The 27,089-nt window shown below is 45.9% G+C and overlaps 1 protein-coding gene across 1 annotated transcript in view; it reads right to left on the minus strand.

The window, feature by feature from the left end:
• Positions 1-2,897: 2,897 nt before the first annotated feature.
• The window catches only part of FSCN1 (fascin actin-bundling protein 1), a 34,969-nt gene continuing 10,777 nt past the window's right edge, over positions 2,898-27,089 (minus strand). Inside the window, exons 2-5 of the mRNA XM_070761304.1 lie at positions 12,234-12,390; positions 7,986-8,107; positions 6,727-6,894; positions 2,898-4,312 (exon numbers count right to left, since the gene is read on the minus strand). Coding sequence (XP_070617405.1) covers positions 4,110-4,312; positions 6,727-6,894; positions 7,986-8,107; positions 12,234-12,390 — 650 coding nt within the window. The 3' untranslated portion in view covers positions 2,898-4,109. The remainder of the gene's footprint in view (positions 4,313-6,726; positions 6,895-7,985; positions 8,108-12,233; positions 12,391-27,089) is intronic.

The following is a 27,089-nucleotide window of genomic DNA, read 5'->3' on the forward strand; positions in this document are numbered from 1 at the left end:
CTAGACCTTTACAATTCTATGCATGGTATGTATGTATGTCCGGTTTTTATATTAATGGGTTTTTTAATTGTTTTTAGTATTAGATTACCATTGTACACTGTTTTATTGTTGATGTTAGCCGCTCCGAGTCTCCGGAGAGGGGCAGCATACAAATCCAATCTATCTATCTATCTATCTATCTATCTATCTATCTATCTATCTATCTATCTACCTATCTATCATCTATCTATATGTGTGTGTGTGTGTTTTCGTTGATTTTCACGGGTACAGGTATGACGGTCTTGGTATATTCGAGTTTCTTCCCGTGTAGGATTTGGAAATTTCTGGCGACGTTTCGACGAGGTCCCACTCATCATCTTCAGGCTGGTGTTTCTGTCCTTGTTCTAAGGCGAACACTGTGAGACCTGAGCTGCCTTAAAATTAAGGGAGACTAGGATGGTCACATTTCGGCCTTGTTATATATATATATATATGTAGATTGTTCTGAGTTCGGGTTTTGCCCCTTGTAATATTTTGAGTGTCTATGCGACGTTTCGGTGAAATCACATTCACCATCATCAGGCTGAAGTTTTAAGCTTCGTGTTGCTGTAAATATGGAACACGAAGCTTAAAACTTCAGCCTGATGATGGTGAATGTGATTTCACTGAAACGTCGCATAGACACTCAAAATATTACACGGGGCAAAACCCGAACTCAGAACAATCTACATATATATATACCCATGAAAATCTACGAAAACACACACACACACACACACACACACACACACACACACATACACACACACACACACACAAACAATACATAATGTAATCCAATGAACTAATTAAAAATCTAGAAAATGCCCCAAAAACCATTTAAAAAAAACCCCAATCATTCCATTCACTCCGCATTCTCTCAACACATAAAATAACATAAAATAACCAAACACGCAGCCGTTTGTTTTATATCCGTATGCAGGTTTTTATTTTGTCAATTCTCTTCTCCATTTGATGCTTCTTATACAAATGGCACTTACAAAAAAGTGTATTTAAAAGGAGAAACAAAAAATGTAACTAAACATATCAGGATTATGAGATGCTGTTTCATTAGCCACAATAGTCAAGGAGACAGAAGGCGAAAATTCTCCACTTAAAAAAGAACTCTTACAGGAGGGAAAGGCAGTGAGGTGCACATAATCCAAGACCCACAGGTGGGCGAGAGACACACAGGACAAACTCCGAAGGCCAACTGGGTAGTCCTCCCTGCTCCCAAAATTGTGGTTTCTTTTGCAAGCTTAAGGTTTTTTATTAGTTTCCAGAACTTCTCAGCGCAGTCCAGTTAAGATTCCCAGGTGAACTCCAGCTCAAACCCTCTTTTACTCATAAGGCAAATAAATTTCCATTGCTATAAAGTTAGAGCACCAATTCCTATTGAAGTCACCTTATGGATGGCAGTGTATGGATGCTTTATTTTTTTTTTTTGTTAAGGCTTAGGACGTTGTCCCTGCTCTTCTCCCTCAGTGAATCAAAAAACCCACCAAACCCCTTTGAAAATTTGGACCCAACCCAGCTCGCCGGAAAGTTAATGTGTTTAGCGACTACAAATCTCGGATTTTACAAATTCATGGATTTAAGTAGAAAGAGAGCACCATCAAACGAAGTCCCCCGCGGACTTCAGGGTAAATCTGGGGTCTGCTTGGCCTAAGGAAACAGAGGTTAAAACCCCACAAGAAGGCATCACATCGGACAACGACAAAAATAGTAAATCCACACAAAAAATGTGCGTGCACAGAAGACTCCCAAAGAGCTAAGCAACGTGTGACAAAGATTGGAGTTAGCTATGCTGAACAACGAACCCTAGCAGAGTGGCTAAGTCATGTTGGCTTGGAGGGCAGGTTGATCTACATCAAGAGAAGACATTTCCTGTTCAACTTTCCATATTTTGGGGAGGGGAGGGGGCAAAGTGCAGGATGCACAGAAGCGGACCCAGGGTAGGGTGTCGTGAGATGATGCTTGAGTAGCGTTTGGAGGGAGACCCTCGCATAGCTCGTGGAGAGAAGAGATGAGATGAAGGAAGCTGCTGAGATGCAGAAGCCAGAAATGGCTCCGTTGACTTGAGAGTTTAGGGGGTGAAGAGGGGCCGCGAGATGAGAAGACGATAAATTCCAGTTCTGGTCAACACGTAGAACAATGTAGGGGACATGTGCAAATGATGCTTGTTTAAGGAACACAGATAGTTGGCGATGGAGGATCTTCCCGTTGCAGACATCCTTCTCCTCTAATCTCCCCCCCCCATCTCATCTTCCATATCCCCCCCCCCCCCCCCAAAATCTACAAGACATTTCAGTGGGAAGTAGTTAGGAGGAAACTCAAGGGAGATTTCACAGATCTCAAGTTCTCCCCTGGAACTGATTCTGTGCCACGACTACGTTCTCCATTGAACTTTGGAGATCTTTCAACTTTGGAGATCTATAAGCTTTAGAGCAGTGTTCCCCAACCTTGGCAACTTGAAGATATCTGGACTTCAACTCCCAGAATTCCCCAGCCAGCATTCGCTGGCTGGGGAATTCTGGGAGTTGAAGTCCAGATATCTTCAAGTTGCCAAGGTTGGGAAACACTGCTTTAGAGAATCTTTTCCCAAAGGTCAGTTGTATCGGCTGCTGGCGGGGGGAAATGCCCTCTCATCACGGATGAACGGTTGAAGAGAAATCTCCGAGAGGTTGAGATGGTTCTCCCCAAGCCCAGGAGAAAGGGAGGAAGGGAAAAAATAAAGACGTGCGGACATATTAACATGCAACTCAACGCCTTTTCGTCCGATGCACCCACCCGTATGCAACAACTGCAAGGTAATCTTGGCCTGCTCTAACAAAATGCTAATAAGACCCCCCCCCAAATAAACGACAAGAAGGTATATCGGAGAGGGGGGAAAAAGGGATAAATTCAATTAACAGTTGCACCTTTCGGGGAGAGAAGGGAAAGGAATCGTAAGGCAACATCGACGCTTTCTCGGTGGGAGAGGTTAAGAGATGCTTTTTTGGGGAGGGGGGGCAACACAAGGGTGGGAAAAACGAGGAATTCACTTGAATCTTTTTGAGGATGAGATGAAGGCGTGCCGAGGTCCAGTACGATTCCATTCGGAAGAAAAGCAGCTTGTTTGTTGAGCCTCAAGACAAGAGATTTCTGTCCTGCTTTGGTAACTCAACCTTAGATTCACATCATGGTCGTTTCCCCTACCCCTCCCTCCTTCTCTGCCCCCTCCCATAGCATGACAAGATACGCTAAGCTGCTTCTTCTCTATTTCCACCAGAAAATGGGGATGGGTATCTTTTAAAAGGCCAAAAAGAGAGAGAGAACTCTTCGTTCCTACTGCAGAAGATCTCCCAACTCAAACTGGAAAGCCCAGTCGGAACAAGAGTTACGGACGCCCACCTAGACGAGGGGGCAGAAGGTGGAGACCCCAAGAACCTTCAAGGTTTTCCTGAAGACCCCCTCCTTCTCAGGAGGGGACTGAACACATGGGGAGGGGTAGAGGGGGGCACGTTTTCCCGATTCCAAGGATGAGAAACGAGATTCCTGTTCAATTCAGAATTGAATTGAGTTTGAGTCAAGCCAGAGATTCGTTCATTCCCCCCCACCCAACTTTTCACCCCCCAACTAGAAAAAGTCCGTAAAGTGAGAAAGCAGGACATTTTCTGCAATTTTTTCTTCTTCTTCTTCCAGTTTTAAATGAATTCACATAACAAAGGATGGAGGGGGGGGAGAAAACCCAACTTAAACCAGGGGTAGCCAAAGTTGGCTCTTCTATGACTTGTGGACTTCAACTCCCAGCATTCCCTGAGCCAATCATGCTATCACAGGAGTTCTGGGAGTTGAAGTCCACAAGTCATAGAAGAGCCAACTTCACCTACCCCTGACTTAAACCACCACCAACAAGAACAATATAATATGGCAGACCAAAGGCAGCAGGGCCAGTCTGAAAGATACAATCTCTCTCTTTTTTGAGAAAGACACAACATACCAAAAGGAAATTCCTGCAGGAAGTTGGCAACCGAAAAAAAAAGAAGAGGAAATGGTGGGGAGGGGGCGAGAGGAAGCGTAGAGCGAAGGGGAAGGAGACTAAAGTGCTTTTAATACTCCCAGAGGGTGGAGGGCTCAATGGTGTCAGCAGAGGCTTTGAGGACCCCAGCGTGGTCGCCCTTCAGGTATTTGTTGTTGACTCGGATGGCCACCTTGTTAAAGTCGCAGAACTCGAAGAAGAAGTCGACGGGAGAATCGCTGCTGCTGGTGATGGACGCCTCGTTTCCCACCATCCAATATTTCCCGGTGGAATCTGAAAAGGAGAAGAGGGAGAAGGAAGGTGAGCCCGTTCATGGAGGCTCTTCCAATATACGGCCACGGGATGTCGGGCACAAAGGATCGGGACCCTTTCTTTGGTTGTACTGTGTGTCCAGTTCTGGAGACCTCACCTACACCTCGTCTGGTGTAACTCCAAGTAAATCAAACTTCTGTGAAATCAAACTGTCCACTTAGGAAGCAACACTGATTGACAGTCAATTTCACCTGCTGTTGTGCACATTCAACTTTGTACAAAACAAAGTATTCAATGAGAATATTTCATTCATTCAGAAATCTAGGATGTGTTCTTTGAGTGTTCCCTTTATTTAAAAAAAATTTTTTTTGAGCAGTGTAGATTGGCCGAAAGTCACCAAGTTGGCTCTCGTGATTAAGGTGGGATTTGAACTCATCACCTTCTGCTTTGTCACTTGGTATCTTAATTACTAGACCAAACTGGCTCTCTGTTTCAGATGCGTGTGTAAGTAGTGGGTTCTAAATCTCTTCGCTACCAGTTTGCATGTCCAGTCAACGAAGCAGTGGAAGTGATGTGCCGGTGCCTGGATGCTGTTGGGGCCTGGATGGGTGTCAACAGACTCAAACTCAACCCAGACAAGACGGAGTGGCTGTGGGTCTTGCCTCCCACGGACAATTCCATCTGTCTGTCCATTACCCTGGAGGGGGGGGGAACTACTGAACCCCTAAGAGAGGGTTTGCAACTTGGGCATCCTCCTCGATCCACAGCTGATATTGGAACATCATGTTTCGGCTGTGGTGAGGAGGGCGTTTGCCCAGGTTCGCACTGGTGCACCAGTTGCGGCCCTATCTGGACCGGGACTCACTGCTCACAGTCACTCACGCCCTCATCACCTCGAGGTTCAACTACTGTAACACTCTCTACATGGGGCTACCTTTGAAGAGTGTTCGGAAACTTCAGATCGTGCAAAATGCAGCTGCGAGAGCAATCATGAGCTTTCCCAAATATGCCCATGTTACACCAACACTCCGCAGTCTGCATTGGTTGCCGATCAGTTTCTGGTCACAATTCAAAGTGTTGGTTATGACCTATAAAGCCCTTTGTGGCATCGGACCAGAATATCTCTGGGACTTCTGCCGCACGAATCCCAGCGACCGGTTAGGTCCCACAGAGTTGGCCTTCTCCGGGTCCCGTCGACTAAACAATGTCGTTTGGCGGTACCCAGGGAAAGAGCCTTCTCTGTGGCGGCCCCGTCCCTCTGGAACCAGCTCCCCCCCGGAGATCAGAACTGCCCCCACCCTCCTTGCCTTTCGTAAAGTTCTTAAGACCCATCTCTGCCGTCAGGCATGGGGGAACTGAGACATCTCCCCCAGGCCTGTATGTTTGTGTGTATGCTTGCTTTTAATAATGGGGTTTTTATTGTTTTTTAAATTATTAGATTTGTTCTTACATTGTCTTTGTTATTGTTGTGAGCCGCCCCGAGTCTACAGAGAGGGGCAGCATACAAATCTAATAAATAATAATAATAATTGACAAAATTGAACGGGTCCAAAGACGGGCTACAAAAATGGTGGAAGGTCTTCAGCATAAAACCTATCAGGAAAAGACTTCATGGACTCCATCTGTACAGTCTGGAGGACAGAAGGAAAAGAGGGGACATGATCGAAACGTTTAAATATGTTAAAGGGTTAAATAAGGTCCAGGAGGGAAGTGTTTTTAATAGGAAAGTGAACACAAAAACAAGGGGGCACAATCTGAGGTTAGTTGGGGGGAAAGATCAGAAGCCACGTGAGAAAATATTATTTTACTGAAAGAGTAGTAGATGCTTGGAATAAACTTCCAGCAGACACGCTTGGTAAATCCACAGGAACTAAATTTAAACATGCCTGGGATAAACATTTATCCATCCTAAGATAAAATACAGGAAATAGTATAAGGGCAGGTCAGACGGACCATGAGGTCTTTTTCTGCCGTCAATCTTCTGTGTTTCTATGTGTCTATGCTGTAGTGTAGATGATTTATTCAAGCCTACTGTTGTGGCCTATTTTCTACCATTCTGCCCGGCTGGACAGATGAGCAGTAAGTAAAAACAAAAGAACACACAGAGACAGGTTTCCCAAACACCAGAATATATTGCCTTACAAATTTGGCTGAGAGCCCACAATTATGACAGAAGGATGTCCGTTTATGGCCAAAAGGATTACCTGCAAGGCCGATAACGAATAGCCCAACACCCACCCACCCCACAAGGTTTGTAAAGAATGTCTCCAAACTGGGCTGAAGCAAAGGTACTCACTCTTTTTTTTTGCAAGAGCTACAGTCTTTTAAAACACAATTATCCAAAGGCTGGGTTTCTCCGAAAAAAGCAAGATTGGGGAAGAAGGTTGGCCGGTGTCCTAAGGAGAGTTTGCCTCTCGTACAGGTAGAGCCCTTACCTTTGATATTGTAGGCACCGTCGTTAAACTCCAGCTGAAAGATATCGTAAGAAGATCGATTGCAGTCCAAGGTGCCCGTCATCTTCCGACAGCCGATGAAGCCATGTTCTCCACGGAAAACGATGATGGGCCGGTTAATCAACTTCATGAGGAACTGCTCCGTCTCACCTACCATCGGAGAACGGAAGGAACAGGACACTGTTTACCAGAAAATCAACTTGCTTCCCACCATCCAGGCTCGTTCCAATCACCCCAACTCAGTATGTTTTTAACCAGCAGATGCTCTCATCTGTCAGGTCTGAACCGGCTTGGTCTGGTCTGAACTGGTTGGAACTGGTCTGGTCTGAACCAGTCGGAACCGGTCTGAACCGGTTTGGTCTGGTCTGAACTGGTTGGAACTGGTCTGGTCTGGTCTGAACTAGTCAGAACTGGTCTGAACCTGTTTGGTCTGGTCTGAATTGGTCTGAACCGGTTTGGCCTGGTCTGAACTGGTTGGAACTGATACCAAACTGGTTCACACCAGTTCCGACTGGTTCAGACCAGACCAGACCAGTTCCAACCAGTTCAGACCAGACCAAACCGGTTCAGACCAGTTCAGACCAGACCAAACTGGTTCAGACCAGTTCCGACTGGTTCAGACCAGACCAGATCAGTTCCAACCAGTTCAGACCGGTCCAGACCAGACCAAACCGGTTCTGACCAGTTCTGACTGTTTCAGACCAGACCAGACCAGTTCCAACCAGTTCAGACCAGACCAAACCGGTTCAGTCCAGTTCAGACCAGACCAAACCTGTTCAGACCAGACCAAACCGGTTCTGACCAGTTCCGATTGGTTCAATGAATCTAAGTTTAAATCAGGGTCTGAGCCAAAGACTTCCTCAAAGTTCCAACTTATTCCTAGAGCCACCTGAATCTCATTTCCCCTGGGTTTCCACTTCCAGTTTAAAGTTCATTCCCCTGTCCCGCACTCACAAGTTTGTCACATGAACCATTAATCTTCGGCTACTGGGTCTGTACACTATCATCTTCTTCCAGCCAGGCACGGGACAAAGGATGACCTTGAAACTCTATTTTGTCCATCTCTACCTCCTCATGCAACCGCCTCTCCTCCCAACTTCCCACAACTAGAAACATTCCAAAAAGAATATAACCTAACGCTACAGGCCAAGACTTCAAAGCATTCTGGCTTCAGCCCGACAGACGGCCACCCATCAAGGTTCACACCTCCTGATAGACAGAGGCAAAGAATGACCACTTACTGGCCATTTCGACCGTAGCAGCAAGTTGCCCGTTCTTCTTGGCAGTAACGTATTTGCCGTTGGCAGCTTTCAAAGTGATACGTCGGTCACACCACTCAATGTCGAAGTAACAGTTGGCATTCCTGATGGAGAAAAGGAAGTGTAAGAATGGCTTTCTCTACAATATATACATATATACTGCTCTGTCTGGGTCCCTCCAGAGGCAAACACCAACCCAAAAAGAGAATCCAGACACACTGGTAAAAATCAAAGGCAGTTTATAGAATTCAAAGCAAACACAGGTAACAGAAAATGTCCTTACAAACAGGAACACGCTGAAACTTCAAAGATGTTTCACGAAGGCCATGAAGTAAAACAGGATTCTTGCTGCCAAAAACAACGCTGGAGATAACAAACATATGCCTCCCCCAAGTCTTCCAGTCTTCTAGGCCACAAGCCAAGATCAGAGACGCCGAGAAGCAAAGCAGGGTCACAGAACTTCCAGTTGATAACGCTCCACATGGCTGAAAGGGCTTGCCTGCCTTTTAAACCCTGCTGAGAAGAACCACACCCAAACCCAGCTGTTGCCAATTCAGTGATGCCAATACCTTTCTAATTGGTCCCGTCTCTGAGCTGCACATCGCTGTCTCATGTCAATTATAGCCTGTGCTTCCTCATCCAATGAGGCCAGGCTACTGGCTGGGGAGAGGTCCCCCCCGGGGCTCTCAGGCTGCTCCCCCTCATCCTCTTCCTGACTTTCCTCTCCCCCGTCTGCCTGGTCCTCCCCCTCCTGTTCACTGTCCTCCTCCTCCGGGCCGGGATCCAGCAGAGACGCAGCCGGTCCCTGAGCAGCCTCAGGCTGAATCACAACATATACAATATATATAGTCGACAAATGATAAAACTATAAAAAAAAATTATCTGCCTTGGAATGGCCTCTGCGCAGGACTGAGAGGCAAAAGGGAAAAAAAGTTGCTTCTTCCCATATTTGGGGAATACTAGGGTGATTTTGACCGAAAATCAACCATGTAGCTCTTTATTTATTTATTTATTACTTGGATTTGTATGCCGCCCCTCTCCGAAGACTTTCCTGGTAAAAGGCTGAATCGGAGGTGAACCTGTGGCTTAGAGGTTAATATCATGCCTTGCATGCAGAAGGCTACAGGTTCAAATTACTTAAGGGTATGTCTAGTTGATGAGGCTATAATAAGGCTGAAATAGATCTGTATTAGCTCCCTTCCTTTTCACTTATCAGCAAAAATATGTAATGAGAGAGAGAGATAGAGAGAGAGAGAGAGAGATGTGTGATTTTCTTTTTTAGTCATAACCCTTCCCTGGTACAAGGTGATACAGGAGATGAGTCTGTAGCCTAGAGGCTAAGGCCACTGCCTTACAAGGCACAGTCCCAGGTTCAAATCCCAGTAAGGGTGTGGCTATCTGATGAAGGCAAATGATGCCTGAAAGAGATCTATAGTAGTCCCCCTTCCTTTTCATTATCAGCAAAAATATGTTACACACACACACACACATATATATGTTACACACATATATATAGTATAAGAAATGTTAGTTATAAGTACCACAAAGAAATGTAAAAATGTATACATGTAAAAATGGGGTTGTAAATAACCAGTAGCTGTTGTATGTCTGTCGTTGTCTTTTTGTGTTATAATAAATAATTTTTTTTAAAAAAAGAGGGGATTTTTCTGCCTTAGCAGCAGGGAGGACCAGAAGACAACCAGCATTCCCCACCCCCTTGTCAGGACCACAATGCAACCAGGAATGGTTGAACACACCTCAAGTTGATGGTGGCAGCTTTCTCCCAATTTTGCACACACTTCTGAAACAAATGAGGTTTTTTTCTCCTTTTTTGCTATGGCTTCTGGGGCGCATGAGCCACCCATCTTTAAAAGCTTTATGGCCAACGAGTTAAATATTTTCCAACCCATGATTGTTTCCCCCCAAAAAAATTTATTTATTTTCTTAAGCACTGAGCAAATAAATGTTTGCAGCCCAGTGCCGAAGACTACACAAAACACTTTGGACTGGGAAACAAGATTGTTTAGGATATATTGTTTAGAACACAGCCGCAAGAGCCATCGTGGGGCTTCCAAGATTCGCCCACGTTTCTTCAACACTCCGTGGTCTGCATTGGTTGCCGATCAGTTTCCGGTCACAATTCAAAGTGTGGCAATGGACCAGATTACCTCCGGAACCGCCTGCTACTGCACGAATCCCAGCGACCGATAAGGTCCCACAGAGTTGGCCTTCTCCGGGTCCCGTCGTCTAAACAATGTCGTTTGGCGGGCCCCAGGGGAAGAGCCTTCTCTGTGGCAGCCCCGGCCCTCTGGAATCAACTCCCCCCGGAGATTAGAACTGCCCCCACCCTCCCTGTCTTTCGTAAACTACTCAAGACTCATTTGTACCGCCAGGCATGGGGGAGTTGAGATAGCTCTTCCCCCTAGGCCATTACAAGTTATGCATGGTATGTTTGTGTGTATGTTTGGTTTTATAATAGGGGGTTTTAGTTGTTTTTTATTATTGGATTGTACATGTTGTGTTTATTATTGTTGTTAGCCGCCCCGAGTCTACGGAGAGGGGCGGCATACAAATCCAATAAATTATTGTTATCATTATTATCATTATCATTATTATCGTTATCATTATTATCATTATCATCATCATCATCATCATCATCATCATCATTATTATTATTATATGTTTGGAATTTGACGCTGTTACAATTCAGAAACATTCCAGAACAGTCAAAGTAAGCTATTTTGGACTCAAGATACGATTTATTTATTTATTTATTTATTCTTTGTCCAATATACAATACATATGGAATGAAATAGACATTAAGTAGTATATATAGGGATAGTAAGTAAAAAAGAAGAGGAGTGGATGAGAGTGAGAGAATATATAGGATATATGCGAAAAGGAAAGGTAATTGGACAGGGGACGTTAGGCACATCAGTGCACTTATATACGCCCCTTACTGGCCTCTTAGGAACCTGGAGAGGTCAATCGTGGAGAGTCTAAGGGAGAAATGTTGGGGGTTGGGAGTAGACACTATGGAGTCCGGTAACGAGTTCCACGTGTCGACGACTCGATTGTTAAAGTCATATTTTTTACAGTCAAGTTTGGAGCGGTTAATATTAAGTTTGAATCTGTTGCATGCTCTTGTGTTGTTGCGGTTGAAGGTGAAGTAGTCGTTGACCGGAAGGACATTGCAGCATATGATCTTGTGGGCAATACTTAAATCGTGTTTTAGGCGCTGCAATTCTAAGCTTTCAAGACCTAGGATAGTTAGTCTGTTTTCGTAAGGTATTCTGTTTTTGAACAAGTGCTGCTTAAGTTCACCGTGTTCGAATTATTCTCTCTTGGGAGCAGGTTGCGTTCCTGTGCCTATACAGACACACCCCAATCAATTGCTCTGTATTTTGGAAATTTAAACCCCATTTCCCCACAGGAGCAGTGGCTGGGCTCTTCAGGCTAAACTACGGGTTATTGTGAACTTACTTGGTGGAATAAAGTAGAATGGTGTTCCTGCAACAGGTTCAAGCAAACGATTTAAAGCAAGAACTCAAACGCATCTCCAATTCACAATTTATTTTTTTTCTAGCAACCTTCGGAAACTTCAGATCGTGCAGAATGCAGCTGTGAGAACAATCATGGGCTTTCCCAAATATGCCCATGTTACTCCAACACTCCGCAGTCTGCATTGGTTGCCGATCAGTTTCCGGTCACAATTCAAAGTGTTGGTTATGACCTATAAAGCCCTTCATGGCACCGGACCAGATTATCTCAGGGACCGCCTTCTGCTGCACGAATCCCAGCGACCAGTTAGGTCACACAGAGTGGGTCTTCTCCGGGTCCCGTCAACCAAACAATGTCACTTGGCGGGACCCAGAGGAAGAGCCTTCTCTGTGGCGGCCCCAACCCTCTGGAACCAACTCCCCCCAGAGATTAGAATTGCCCCCACCCTCCTTGCCTTTCGTAAGCTCCTTAAAACCCACCTCTGCCGCCAGGCATGGGGGAACTGAGATACACTTTCCCCCTAGGCCTTTGCAATTTTATGTACGGGAAGGTTTGTATGTATGATTGGTTTTTATATGATGGGTTTTTAACTGTTTTTTAGTATTGGATTTTGTTGTACTGTTTTACTGATGTTGGTAGCTGCTCCGAGTCTGCGGAGAGGGGCAGCATACAAATCCAATAAATAATAATAATAATAATAAAAAATAATAATAATAAACTGGAACTCACTTAGTCGAGGCGGTGGATTGCACCCCACCGTTGGAGGTGAGAGTCCAGTATTTCCCAGTACAAGTCCTGAAGGTGCATTTCTTGGTCTCCTTGTTGACTTCCATCTGGAAGGTCTCTTGGTCCCCCTCCTCATCTTGGTTGGCTGAGAGATCGATCCCTAGAAGAGATAGAGATGGGAGAGAGAGTCAAGGCCAGCCCTTGTAGACCTGCCCGTCGATAGGTATCCAAAGTCTTATCGGTTTACACAGGTAATCCCAAGGCTGGGAAATTCTGAGAGTTGAAGGCCACAAGTCTTAAAGTTGCCATGGATGACTGGGGAACTCTTAAAGATACCATGGATGGGTGAGGAATTATGGCTGTGTAAGGCCACAAGTCTTAAAGTTACCATGAATGGCTGGGGAATTCTGGGAGTTGAAGACCACAAGTCTTGAAGGTACCACGGATGGCTGGGGAATTCTGGGAGTTGAAGACCACAACTCTTAAAGATACCATGGATGGGTGAGGAATTATGGCCGTTGAAGGCCACAACTCTTAAAGTTACCATGGATGGCTGGGGAATTCTGGGCGTTGAAGGCCACAACTCTTAAAGTTACCATGAATGGCTGGGGAATTCTGGGAGTTGAAGACCACAAGTCTTGAAGGTACCACGGATGGCTGGGGAATTCTGGGAGTTGAAGACCACAACTCTTAAAGTTGCCACAGTTGGACATCCCTGGCTTGGACTCTTCTCAAAGCTAACACATCTAACACATACCGAATTCTGGAAGTCAAAATCCACCCATCTTACAAACTTGAGAAACGCTGCTTTAATCTAACGCAGGCTCGATCTTGTAGAAGAGGAATAGAGCGATGGGATTGAAAGAAACCCATGGCTGGTTGGGGAATTCTGAGAGTTGAAGTCCCGAAAGCCTTAAAAGTTGCCACAGTTGGACAACCCTGTCAAAGAACCTGCTCACATGCACGCCCCCTGCCCCCAATCTAAGGGAAACATAGAAACATAGACGTCTGACGGCAGAAAAAGACCTCATGGTCCATCTAGTCTGCCCTTATACTATTTTCTGTATTTTATCTTAGGATGGATATATGTTTATCCCAGGCATGTTTAAATTCAGTTACTGTGGATTTATCTACCACGTCTGCTGGAAGTTTGTTCCAAGGATCTACTACTCTTTCAGTAAAATAATATTTTCTCATGTTGCTTTTGATCTTTCCCCCAACTAATTTCAGATTGTGCCCCCTTGTTCTTGTGTTCACTTTCCTATTAAAAACACTTCCCTCCTGAACCTTATTGAACCCTTTAACGTATTTAAATGTTTCGATCATGTCCCCCCTTTTCCTTCTGTCCTCCAGACTCTACAGATTGAGTTCATTAAGTCTTTCCTGATATGTTTTATGCTTAAGACCTTCCACCATTCTTGTAGCCCGTCTTTGGACCCGTTCAATTTTGTCAATATCTTTTTGTAAGTGAGGTCTCCAGAACTGAACACAGTATTCCAAATGTGGTCTCACCAGCATTCTATATAGCGGGATCACAATCTCCCTCTTCCTGCTTGTTATACCTCTAGCTATGCAGCCAAGCATCCTACTTGCTTTCCCTACCGCCTGACTGCACTGTTCACCCATTTTGAGACTGTCAGAAAGTCTCAAAAATGCTTCGTCGGCAGTTGCTGCTGCTTCCTCCAAATTCACGCGGACCAACTCCAACTTCTCACATGCTTGGCAAGTCCCGTTCTTGAAATTCCTCAAAGTTCACAATTGCATCCTCAGCATTTCTCTCTCTCTCTCTCTGGCTCCAGTCAGCAAACACACACACACACACACACACACACACACACACACACACACACACACACACACAACTGTCCACGGACAGAATCAGCCAGCTAAAGTGACACTGACAAGATGGCAGGAACCCCGCGGAGAAAAGAGCCTGGGTCACACAGTGGTTAGAGTGCAACAGTGCAGGCTACTTCTGCTGATCATCGGCTGCCTGTAGTTTGGGAGATCGAATCTCAGTAGGGCTCATGGTTGACTCAGCCTTCCATCCTTCCGGTCAAATGAGGAATCAGAATGTGACGCCGCTGTATAGAGCGCTGGTGAGACCCCATTTGGAAGACTGTGTTCAGTTCTGGAGACCTCTCCTACAAAAAGATTATTGACAAAATTGAACGGGTCCAAAGACGGGTTACAAAGATGGTGGAAGGTCTTAGGCATAAAACGTATCAGGAAAGACTTAATGAACTCAATCTGTATAGTCTGGAGGACAGAAGGAAAAGGGGGGACATGATCGAAACATTTAAATATGTTAAAGGGTTAAATAAGGTTCAGTAGGGAAGTGTTTTTAATAGGAAAGTGAACACAAGAACCACCATCTGAGGTTAATTGGGGGAAAGATCAGAAGCAACGTGAGAAAATATTATTTTACTGAAAGAGTAGTAGATCCTTGGAACAAACTTCCAGCAGACGTGGTTGGTAAATCCACAGTAACTGAATTTAAACATGCCTGGGGTAAACACAGATCCAACCTAAGATAAAATACCGGAAATAGTACAAGGGCAGACTAGATGGACCAGGAGGTCTTTTTCTGCCGTCAGTCTTCTATGTTTCTATGTTGGGGGCAATAGGCTGACCAAGTCAGACCAGACCAGACTAAACTGGTCTGAACTGGTCGAAACAGGTCTGAACCGGTTTGGCCTGATCTGAACCAGTCGGAACTGGTCTGGTCTGGTCTGAACCGGTCTGAACCGGTTTGGTCTGGTCGGAACTGGTCGGAACTGGTCTGAACCGGTCTGAAACAGCCTGATCCCCCCCGGAGGCTCTCTGGAAGCCAAAAATGCACTCCCAGAGTATCTGTGTGAACCAAAAACCACCTGACCAGCATACATATTCTATTCTATTCTATTTATTGGATTTGTATGCCGCCCCTCTCCGCAGACTCGGGGCGGCTAACAACAGAATAAAAACAGCATGTAAATCCAATACAAAACAGCTAAAAAACCCTTAATTCTAAAACCAAACATCCATACAAACAATCATACCATGCATAAATTGTAAAGGCCTAGGGGGAAAGAATATCTCAATTCCCCCATGCCTGATGGCAGAGGTGGGTTTTTAGGAGCTTGCGAAAGGCGAGGAGGGTGGGGGCAATTCTAATCTCCGGGGGGAGTTGGTTCCAGAGGGTCGGGGCCGCCACAGAGAAGGCTCTTCCCCTGGCCCCCGCCAAACGACATTGTTTTGTTGACGGGACCCGGAGAAGGCCCACTCTGTGGGACCTAACCGGTCGCTGGGATTCGTGCGGCAGAAGGCGGTCTCGTAGATACCCTGGTCCGGTGCCATGAAGGGCTTTATAGGTGATGACCAACACTTTGAATTGTGACCGGAAATTGATCGGCAAGCAATGCAGACTCCGGAGTGTTGGTGTGACGTGGGCATTTCTGGGAAGGCCCATGATTGCTCTCGCAGCTGCAACAGCTCACGTGCCAGCAGATATGGCTCTGCGCGCCACCCGTGCCACAGGTTCGCCATCACTGGTGTAGGGATTCCTGCTTAGGCAGTCAGTTGGACTAGATGACCTCCAAGGTCCCTTCCGACTCTGTATCAAAACCTTCCAGCCAATTCTTCACCAGCTGTTTGTCTTCTGAAGGCTTTTTAGAGTTTGAAGAGTTTCTTGGCCCTCGGAGATTCTCCTGTCGATTCCTGCCTTCCTGTCCATTTGCTCTTAAGTGCAGACAGGAAATCGGCCTTTTCTTCCTTACAAAAATAAACTTAGCCGCATCGACTCCATAAAACGTGGGACGTGCAAAATTAAAGCAAGGAAGGAAACTCGGGCGGATGGCCAGGGGTGGGGGAGAATTGACCCATCCATTCTGCTATCTGAGCCAAAACAATGGAGAAACCAGGACCAGGAAAAAGCGCTCTTCTACAGATTGGTCCTCGGTTTTCGACCAAAATCAGGATTAGAATGTCCGTCACTAAGCAAGGCGGCTATTAAGCAAGTCGCACCTGATTTCTATGACCTTTTTGTTTTTGGCCAGGGTTGTTAAGGGAATCAAACTTTGGTTAAGCCCAGGGGTAGGCAAAGTGGGCTCTTCTATGACTTGTGGACTTCAACTCCCAGAATTCCTGAGCCAATCATACTAGCTGAGGAATTCTGGGAGTTGAAGTCCACATGTCATAGAAGAGCCATCTTTGCCTACCCCTGGGTTAAGCCATTGTTTCTCAAATAGTGGGACAGATCCCCCTGGGGGGGGCATGGAGCAATGCCGGGGGGGGGGCGTGACTCCAGGGAACATATTTTTTTTGCCACAGGGAGTAGGGGTGGTTTTTTTGCACCGAACAATAGCACATAGCAGGACATATGAAGTGCAGGTAACAAACCCTTAAGAGACACCATGGAAAAAGATTTGAGAGAGATGAAAAGAAAGGAGGAGAGAGACGGAACTATTGAGACAAACGTAAGTCTCCCAAAAGCGAAGACGAGGAAATGTGAAGAAGCCCACGCTGATAAGCCGCTTGAGTTTTTTCAGCGAAAACGTGCCGAATATTGCAAACAATTGTCCTGGCGAATTAGTTGGGAGGGCCCCAAAATGTTTACTTCTTCCTAAGGGGGTGTAACAGAAAATAATTGAGAAACACTGGGTTAAGCAAACCTGGTTTCCCCCTTTGATTTTGCTGGCTGGACATTGCCTGAGAAGGCTGGCCCTAGGATTCTGCAACCATCATATATATACACCTATACCGTATTTTTCAGACTATAAGATGCACCAGTGTGTAAGACGCACCAAGATTTCAAAGAGGTAAGTAAGAAAAAAAAATGTACTCCCCAGATCCCAGGAGCATTCTGCAAGCCTCCCAAATCCCCTGCACACCCAATTTTTTGCAAAAATGGGCCCGTTTTTCACCCCCCCTTTTCCCCCCCCAAAAATGAGGAGTGCAGAGGATCTGGGAAATCTGCTTTTGGGGGAAGGCAAAAATGCCCCCGTTTTTGCAAAAAAACACCCCTCTTTTTTTGGCAAAGTTCGATCCTGACTGGCTCAAGGTTGACTCAGACTTCCATCCTTCTGAAGTGGGTAAATTGAGGATCCAGATTGTTGGGGGCATATGCTGACTTTGTAAACTGCTTAGAGAGGGCTTTAAAAGCACTATGAAGCGGTATATAAGTCTGCAAAGGAAGGAAGGAAGGAAGGAAGGAAGGAAGGAAGGAAGGAAGGAAGGAAGGAAGGAAGGAAGGGCCGAGGTGGCACAGTGGTTAGAGCACAGCACTGCAGGCTACTACTTCAACTAACTGCTAGCTGTAGTCCAGCAGTTCAAATCTCACCACCGGCTCCAGATGTACTCAGCCTTCCATCCTCCAAGGTGGATAAAATGAGGACCCAGATTGCTGGAGGCAAGAGGCCGACTCTGTAAACGGCTTAGAGAGGGCTGTAAAAGCACTGTTAAGCGGTATATAAGTCTTAAGTGGTCCTACTCTTGTATAGTCCAGTAGTGGACATACATCTTTGGAATTGGTCTTGCCCCTGGCCACCCCAGCGAAGCAGAGCTCCTGCTATTAGAGCAGAAAAATTCTGAATTATGGCCAGAGAACCAGCTACATTATCTATTTCTATGGCAACTGCACCCAGGGAGAATGCATACAGCATCATGAAACAGGATGACAGGGTCTTAAACCCACTCTCTATTTATACAGCTGCAGCTGGATTTAGCTAAAGGCTGAGTCTATTTGTCAGCTACACACGCCCTCCAACTGCCAGGGTGTTGCCCAGACATTTCAGCCTTTGGGGCACCCCCACAATTTTTTTTTTTTAAAAAACCCCAGTCCCTGGATTGAGATTTACCTGTCCGCAGCCCCGTAACCTCACTTATACCTGCATTGACTTTATTTATTCATTCATTCATTCATTCATTCATTCATTCATTCAATTTTTATGCCGCCCTTCTCCTTAGACTCAGGGTGGCTTACAACATGTTAGCAATAGCACTTTTTAACAAAGCCAGCATATATTGCCCCCACAATCCGGGTCCTCACTTTACCCACCTCGGAAGGATGGAAGGCTGAGTCAACCTTGAACCGGTGATGAGATTTGAACCGCTGACCTTCAGATCTACAGTCAGGTTGCAGCCTTTTCTCAATTTTTCTCCAAAGCCAGGAGTGATTTTTTTTTTTTAAATCAGGGTGGTGTGTGAAGGGGAGAAGAGAGATAATTGTGTTCGGCTTGCACCCCCAAAACTACCATTGCCAGATCCCAAGGCAGGCAGGCAGACGTTTAATTACTAGCCTCCTGAAGGTCAGACAAAGGCTCCGAATTCAGATGATTTCCCAGTGTGGCAATTAAAGAGGCAGATGAGCAGAGGGGTGGGGGAGAAGAGCAGAGGGGTGGGGGAGGAGAGCTGAGGGGTGGGGGAGGAGAGCGGAGGGGTGGGGGAGGCCGCAGGGGAAGGCTTGACTCATCCTAGAGTTTTGCAAAGAGGAAAAATTGGGGACGTGAGCAAGCTGGATTTGCCAAAAGGAACAGGATTGCTTTCAATGGAAGAGTGGGTGCAGAGAAGAGCCACAAAGATGATTAGGGGACTGCAGGCCACACATGGAATACTGCATTCAGTTTTGGTCCCCATAGAAACATAGAAGATTGATGGCAGAAAAAGACCTCTGGGCCCATCAAGTCTGCCCGTCCTGTGTTTTATCTTAGGAGGGATCAATGTTTCTCCCAGGCATGTTTAAATTCAGTTCCTGTGGATTTACCAACCATCTCTCTCTCTCTCTCTCTCTCTCTGTCTGTCTGTCTGTCTGTCTATCTATCATCTATCTATCTATCATCTATCTATCATCTATCTATCTATCTATCTATCATCTATCTATCTATCTATCTATCTATCTATCTATCGTCTATCTATCTATCTGTATCTATCTATCTATCTATCTATCTATCTATCTGTATCTATCTATCTATCTGTATCTATCTATCTATCTATCATTTATCATCTATCATCTATCAATCTATCATCTATCTATCTATCATCTATCTATCTATCATCTATCTATCTATCTATCTATCTATCTATCTATCTATCTATCATCTACCTACCTACCTACCTACCTACCTACAGTAACTACAGTATCTCTCTCTCTCTCTCTCTCTCTCTCTCTCATCTGTCTATCTATGGATCTATCATTATCTACCTGTCTGTGTCTGTCTGTCTGTCTATCATCTCTATCTGTCCATCATGTCTGTCTGTCTGTCTGTCTATCTATCTGTCTATCTATCTATCATCTGTCTATCTATGGATCTATCTATCATTATCTACCTGTCTGTGTCTGTCTGCCTATCTATCTGTCTACCATATCTATTTATTTATCTGTCTGTCTATCATGTCTGTCTGTCTGTCTGTCTGTCTGTCTGTCTGTCTGTCTGTCTGTCTGTCTATCTATCTATCTATCTATCTATCTATCTATCTATCTTCTGCTTGGAAGCCAGAGAAACCTCTGACAACACGCAACACGGAGAATGAGAATTCCAGAGGAGCTCCAAGCCTGGTCCACCAACTCTTCCCTTTTGCTGCAAAGGCCAGAATACAGATTGTGGATAAAATCTTGGAGGGAAAGCAGCAACTTCTGGCTGCAACCCCAGGCGTGTTGACTGCGAGCTTCAGAGGCTGTGAATCTTTTCAGAAAAAGCACAATGAGATTTGTTTGGCTCTTCTGGGACACGAGGCTGTGGCGAACCCAGCTGAGCAGCACCGACTGGCACACAGCCCCAGAGGGAGCAATACAACAGCTCTGCCCTCCTCCCTCTGTTCAACCCACCGGGCATTTCTTGGGGGTCAGCGGAAGCCCAACAAAGGCCTTCACGAGAACTGCAATATTGATATTACCGTATTTTTCGGAGTATAAGACGCACCGGAGCACAAGCCGCACCTTAGTTTTCGGGTAGGAAAATAGGGAAAAGAAAATTTCTGTGATGTGTTTGTAAAAGAAATAAAAATAAAATAAAAAACTTTGCAAAAAAAAAAAAAAAGGCCTCGCATCCAACAATTAAAGCAGGGGTCCCCAAACCTGACAACTTTAAAATTTGTGGACTTCCAACTCCCAGAATTCTCCAGCCAGGAATCCTGGGAGTTGAAATCCACAAGACTTAAAAGTTGCTAAGTTTGAAGACCTCTGAATTAAAAGCACCAGGAAAGGTCTCCTGTTAAAGCAAGACGTATTTTATTTTTTAATCTCTCATCATTCCCTTTCTCCTGACTAAGTAGACACAAAAACCCACCTGCAAATCGAGGGCTGCTTTCTCAGCACATCCAGGCTTATATCTGCAGGTGTACACCCCCCCTCCTCATTACCCCATTTGCAAAAGCTGCCCCATGAGAACTGCCTTCCCGGCAAAGCAACACAACCCTGCAACAACCCCTGGGGAACAAGAAGGGTGTGCGAGCCACATCTGGCAGGTGGAAGGAAGCATTCCAACCCCCTCCCCCCAGAAACTCACAGCCTTTCCAAGACCTGCAGAGATGCTACGAGGGTCGGCCAGAAAGTAATGCACCACATTTTTTTTTCTTCAACAACTATTTACTGAACACAATGAAACTTACACACAAGAAAGAACAATGTTTCTTCTACATTCCCTATTTTTCCACGTATTCTCAGTCCTGTTCTACGGCCTTCTCCAGCGAGACACAAGGGCGTGTATGCCCTGTCGGTACAGGTCAGGAAGCCATTTCTGCACTGGGTGAATCATCCCTAATGGTCTCACCCTCTGTGCCTGGCGACTAACCGTACTTCTGTTGGCTGCAGATTCTCTATCAACTCTACACAAACGTTTGTGAATGTTCCCAACAGTTTCTTTCTCCACAGTGAGAGAAATTCAATGACGACACGCTGCTTGTAACGTACATCACTTACAGACGCTGTTTCGAAATTTACACACGCGCAACTGACCATTCAAATATTGTGTATCTAAAGCAGAGGTTCCCAATTGGCAACTTTAAGACTTGTGGACTTCAACTCCCAGAATTCTCCAGCCAGGAATTCTGGGAGTTGAAATCCACAAGTCTTAAAGTTGCCAAGTTTGAAGACCTCTGATCGAAAGTTTCGCATTCGTACCATCACCGTATGGGGGAAATTATACAAATGGATAGAGGGGGAAAAAACAGAATTAAAATAACCAAACAAAATAAAAGAGGACAATGTAGAAAAGGCAATGTAAAAATAACCTTATTTCAAATGGTACAAGTTTCCGTAAACTTTTTGTATGGTGTATTGTATGATGTGTCAACTTTTTGTATGTGTTTGTTTGTGCTTTATGTTTCAAAAAATTCAATAATTGTTTTTGTTAAAAAAAAGACAATTCAAATAATGTATATCTGAAATTTCGCATTCATACCATCACTGTAGGCTGAGAAAAAAAAAGTGGTGCATTGCTTTCTGGGCGACCCTCGTATTTCTCTCACAGACCCTTCCTGGGCAGAAGAAAACGATTGCAAAGCTGAAAAATTTGGGGCAGAGACTTTGGGGGCAACCTCGGATGCTGCCCGCTTGCCATCTTTTTAAAAGGCTCCCCGTGCCAACTAGGCATCACCCTTTCGGAGAGCCAACGTGGATATTGGCACCAACTCGGGCCAGCTGCACGCTCTTGTGGATAATCAGTCCATTCATAGTGCATTTTCCCAGGTTCACTGCTGAGCAAAATAAATAAATAACCGGACTTCGGTCCAAGCAAAGCCAAGCGGCCACCTGTTGCTCTCGGGGAGCTAAGGGGCTGTGGGAACACCCCAGATGCAAAAGTGAGGGCTGCCAACCTCATCAAATTTTTTGTTGTGCTTTTACAAAGGATGGGTAGGTCCCCAGTTCTTCTGCCCCTTCCTGCCCTGCGCATCAATTAAAGGGCAACGCAGGCGTTTCCACATTGGTCTCTGGCCAGGCTGACCAAAACAGATGCTCTCTCATCACCAGAGATGGGAGCAGATTTTTAAAAGGAGGGATCGCATTGCAACCTATTGCGCTATGAACCTCTTTCTCCCTTCCTCCAGAGCATAATAATAACAGAGTTGGAAGGGACCTTGGAGGTCTTCTAGTCCAACCCCCTGCTTGGGCAGGAGATCCTACACTACTTCAGGCAGATGTTTACCCAACATCTGTTTAAAAACCTCCAGTGTTGAGGCATTCACAACTTCTGGAGGCAACTTCTATTCCACGGATCAACAGTTCTGACCGTCAGGACATTTCTCCTTATTTCTAAGTTGCTTCCATCCTTGTTTAATTTCCACCCATTGCTTCTTGTTCTACCCCCACGTGCTTTGGAGAATAGGGTGTGTTCTGTCGAGCTCTCTGGTAGAATCCTCCCAAAAATGCACGGATACAATTTCAGACAGACACACGTTTGAAAATTCAAAACAATGTTCTTTATAATGAAAATTCACTTAAACCAAGCCCTCTTTTGGTATAGCCAAGAGCACTCTGTCTCCAAACAAACTGGTAATTTGTACAAGTCCCTTATCAGTTCTGTGATACTTAGCTTGCAGCTGTGAGGCAATTCACAGTCCTCCTTCTTTCACAAAGTGAAACACACTTTGCCCGGGTTTAGTTTCAAAGCGGGGAAAACTCAGCACACAAAAGTTCAAAGTCAGTAAAGCAGTCACGAAACACAATGATCAGATAATCCTCCACAATGGCCAAACCCACAGGCTGCTCTTTTTAGCAGCCTCACTAATGACCACAGCCCCACCCAACCACAGGTGCCCTCCTTTTCTTTGATAATAATCTCTCAGTTGTTGCTGCCTATGCATCGCTCTCCGCATGCGTGGCTGTATCATTAACTCTTGTTCCGAATCCAAGGAGGAGCTAGATAATTGATCTCCTTCTGAGCTGTCTGCCCCACTCTCCTCCTCCCTGTCACCCATGTCTTCCTGGTCAGAGGAGCCCTCATCAGCAGATTCCACCGGGGGCAAAACAGGCCTGCAGCATGTGGATGTCTCCCCCACATCCACAGTCCTTGGGGCAGGAGCTGGGCCAGAGCTAACCACAACAGGTTGACTCCCTCTTCTTTGTGGCAACCTCTGAGATATTGAAAGACTGCTCTCTCCTTCTTTTCATTAAAAGAATCAACACCCTCTTCACCTGTTATTGTTATAAAATGTTCCAAACATGCTTGTAAATGACATTTTTGATTCTCGACTCTTGGTTTTGGGAGATTCTTCCCACTTTCCTCTTTCTGGTTTCACATGGAGGGGGGGTGTTCTCTTGCCTCCCGTCCTCCAGAATTTCATGGTGGGTGGACGGCCAGTAAACGTTAGCTAGAGCTAACTTACTTCATGACAATGACAACAACAAACGTGGGTGTTCAGCGAAAGGCATGCGTGCAACACACACACACACCCGGTTTGAAAACAAGGGCCACAATGCTTCTTCCTCCAACGCATCGCCTTCTCCCGTTCGTGATGCAACATAGCTTTGCAAAGTTATTCTCAAGGCTGCAAAACTGGGCATTGAGAAGAATGCAGCAATTTCCTTGGGTTGGAAGGGAAACTCGAGGGATGGCTCTCTTCAGGAGGCTAAAGTGGTTCTCTGCTTTTGGGAGGGGGCACCTGGGGTCTCTGGGCTTGGTGGCTTCCCTTGCAGATGTTTTTATTGTTAAAACTTGGTGGAAGGGAAGGAGAGGAGAGGGAAGGAGAAAGGAAAGGAGGAACGAAAAGAAAAAAGGAAAGGAGGAAGGAGAAAGGAGAAAGGAAAGGAGAGAGGAAAGGAGAAAGGGAAAAGGAAAGGCAAAAGAAGAAAGGAAAGGATTGATGTTAGCTAGGGGAAAGGGGAAAGAAAAGGAAAGGAGGAAAGAAAGGGAAAAGGAAAGGAGGAAGGAAAGGAAAGGAGAAAAGAAAGGAGGAAAGAAAGGAAAAAGGAAAGGAGGAAGGAAGAAGGAAATGAAAGGAGGAAGGAAAGGAAAGGAAGAAGGAGAAAGGAAAGGAGGAAGGAGAAAGGAAAGGAGAGAGGAAAGGAGGAAGGAAAGGAAAGCAGGAAGGAGAAAGGAAAGGAAAGGAAAAAGGAAAGGAAAAGGAAAGGAGGAAGGAGAAAGGAAATGAAAGGAGGAAGGAAAGGAAAGGAGGAAATAAAGGAAAAAGGAAAGGAGGAAGGAGAAAGGAAATGAAAGAAGGAAGGAAAGGAAAGGAGGACGGAAAGGAGGAAAGGAAAGGAAAAAGGAAAGGAGGGAGGAAAGGAGAAAGGAAAAAGAAAGAAAAGGATTGATGTTAGCTAGTTGGGTCATGACGTGAGCACAAAAACCACCAAACTCAGAGAGCACCAAGGACACCCTCCCCCCAGCCCCCTCCTCTTCCTCCCCAAACCCCTCCTCCTCCTATCATTGATGAGGTTCCCTAGTTGGATCATGAGAAACATCTGCAAGGAAACCCCCAAGCTCACAGCGCACCCCACAATCCCCCCCTGTGCTCCAAATCTTCTCTCTGCTAATGCAACGGCCTTCCAGGAGGGCAACTCTCAATTCGAAGGACCCCTTTGGCCCTTAGTTAGAACCCACCCCCTGGTGTGGCCTTCCCCCCATTCCCGAATGACCACCAGCTGCTTAATATTAGTCTCAAAGGCAAGAGCCAGACCTGGCCAATTGGACCAAAGATTTCGGCTGCCCCAGAATCTATTTTCAAAGGCTTCTCTCCTTCCTCTCTCATTTGAGCCCAATTAAAGGGGAGGGGGCTTCCTCCTAATGAGGGGCTGATGCTCCACAGACACGGGCCATCTGCCAACCCTCCGTCCACCCCAATTACTAATTAGGAGCAATGCAATCCCATTCTGGCCTCAACAAAGGACCTTCTGACCACCCCCCATTGGCAACCTCTGCCTTTGCTGGAGTGCAGACCTCAAATGTGCATCCTGTATGTGCCTTAGGGAAGGGAGGGTCTTTCCCCCTTCTTCCACATGGTCCCCCCCCAAAATCCTGGGCCGAATTAAAATTAAGAGAATTAAGAGACAAGAGATCCATCCCACCCAGACCCCAAAAGTTCTGAACATTAGTTTTGCATTGTTCGATCCTTCTGCGCAGAGAGAAACATACACATCCGAGTAATTTAACGCAGCTGAGAAGAGGAGGTATATTCAAATGTTTAAAAATCCATGTTGTCCCCATTATATGGACAACCACACAGAACAAAAGGAGGGGAGGACAAGGGGACATCTTCCTGGGGGAGGAAGAGGGGGTAGAGAAGGGGATGGATGGGTGGAAAGGACTCCATCTCATCCTATCCCAAATTCTGTACAGTGATACCTCGTCTTACAAACCTCTCATCATACAAACATTTCGAGATACAAACCCGGGGTTTAAGATTTTTTTTGCCTCTTCTTCCAAACTATTTTCACCTTACAAACCCAAGCCGCCGCCACTGGGATGCCCCGCCTCCGGACTTCTGTTGCCAGCGAAGCGCCCGTTTTTGTGCTGCTGGGATTCCCCTGAGGCTCCCCTCCATGGGAAACACCACCTCCGGACTTCCGTGTTTTTGCAATGCTGCAGGGGAATCCCAGCAGTGCAAAAACAGCACTTCGCTGGCAACAGAAGTCCAGAGGTGGGGTTTCGAGGACTTCCATGTTTTTTGCGATGCTGCAATTTCGCTGAGGCTCCCTTCGCTGGGAAACCCCACCTCCGGAATTCCATTGCCAGCGAAGCACCCATTTTTGCGCTGCTGGGATTCCCCTGCTGGGATTCCACTGCAGCATCACAAAAACACGGAAGTCCGGAGGTGGAGTTTCCCATGGAGGGGAGCCTCAGGGGAATCCCAGCAGTGCAAAAACGGGCACTTCGGCTGGCAAAAGGGGTGAGTTTTGGGCTTGCACACATTAATCGATTTTCACCTTACAAACCTCGTCCCGGAACCAATTAATTTCTTAAGACGAGGTATCACTGTATTTTTAAATGCCTAGATGGCATTTGGAGATATAGGCCTGTGATGGCGAACCTATGACACGCATGCCACGGGTGACACGAGGAGCCATATTAGAAAGCACACAAAGCTTTGCCCTGTGTCAGCTGCAGCGCACGTGGGCGCGCTAGCCAGCTGATTTTCGGCCTTGGGAAAGGCCGTTTTGCCCTCTGGAGACGACAGTGGCGGCAGGAAGTCCGTTTTTTCAAACTTCCTGTTTGCCTGTTGGGTGGTTTTTCGCACTCTGGGATTCCAGGGAAACTTCCCTAAAGCCTCAAAGTGCAAAAAAAACCACCCAACGGGCAAACCGGAAGTTTGAAAAAACGGACTTCCTGTTTGCCCGTTGTGCTGTTTTTATGCACTCTGGAGGCTTCAGGGATAAGGGGACGAGACTGTAACTTTGGTAAAGCAGGACACCATTGCAGGGGGGGGGGACGGACGACTGAAAAATTTGTACAGAATTTTACTGCAGTGTTTGTTTTCCCACTTAATCGTGTTAGGGTGGGGCTTCACCTCAAAGAAAGCGGATTCCCTACTCTTTCTCCCCCAACGCCGGAGAGGTACGCGCTCGGTCCCTTCTCCAACACGCTGGGTGGAAGGTCTCAAGCATCAAACTTATCAGGAAAGACTTGATGAACTCAACCTGTAGAGTCTGGAGGATGGAAGGGAAAGGGGGGGACACGATCGAAACATTTAAATGTGTTAAAGGGTTAAATAAGGTTCAGGAGGGAAGTGCTTTTAATAGGAAAGTGAACACAAGCACAAGGGGGCACAATCTGAGGTCAGTTGAAGGAAAGATCAGAAGCAACGTGAGAAAATATTATTTGGTTGAAAAAGTTGTAGACGCTTGGAACAAACTTCCAGCAGACGTGGTTGGTGAATCCACAGGAACTGAATTGAAACGTGCCTGGGATGAACATAGATCCATCCTAAGATAAAATATAGGAAATA

The sequence above is a fragment of the Erythrolamprus reginae genome, chromosome 9 (assembly GCF_031021105.1).
Source record: "Erythrolamprus reginae isolate rEryReg1 chromosome 9, rEryReg1.hap1, whole genome shotgun sequence".
Classification (NCBI taxonomy): domain Eukaryota; kingdom Metazoa; phylum Chordata; class Lepidosauria; order Squamata; family Dipsadidae; genus Erythrolamprus; species Erythrolamprus reginae.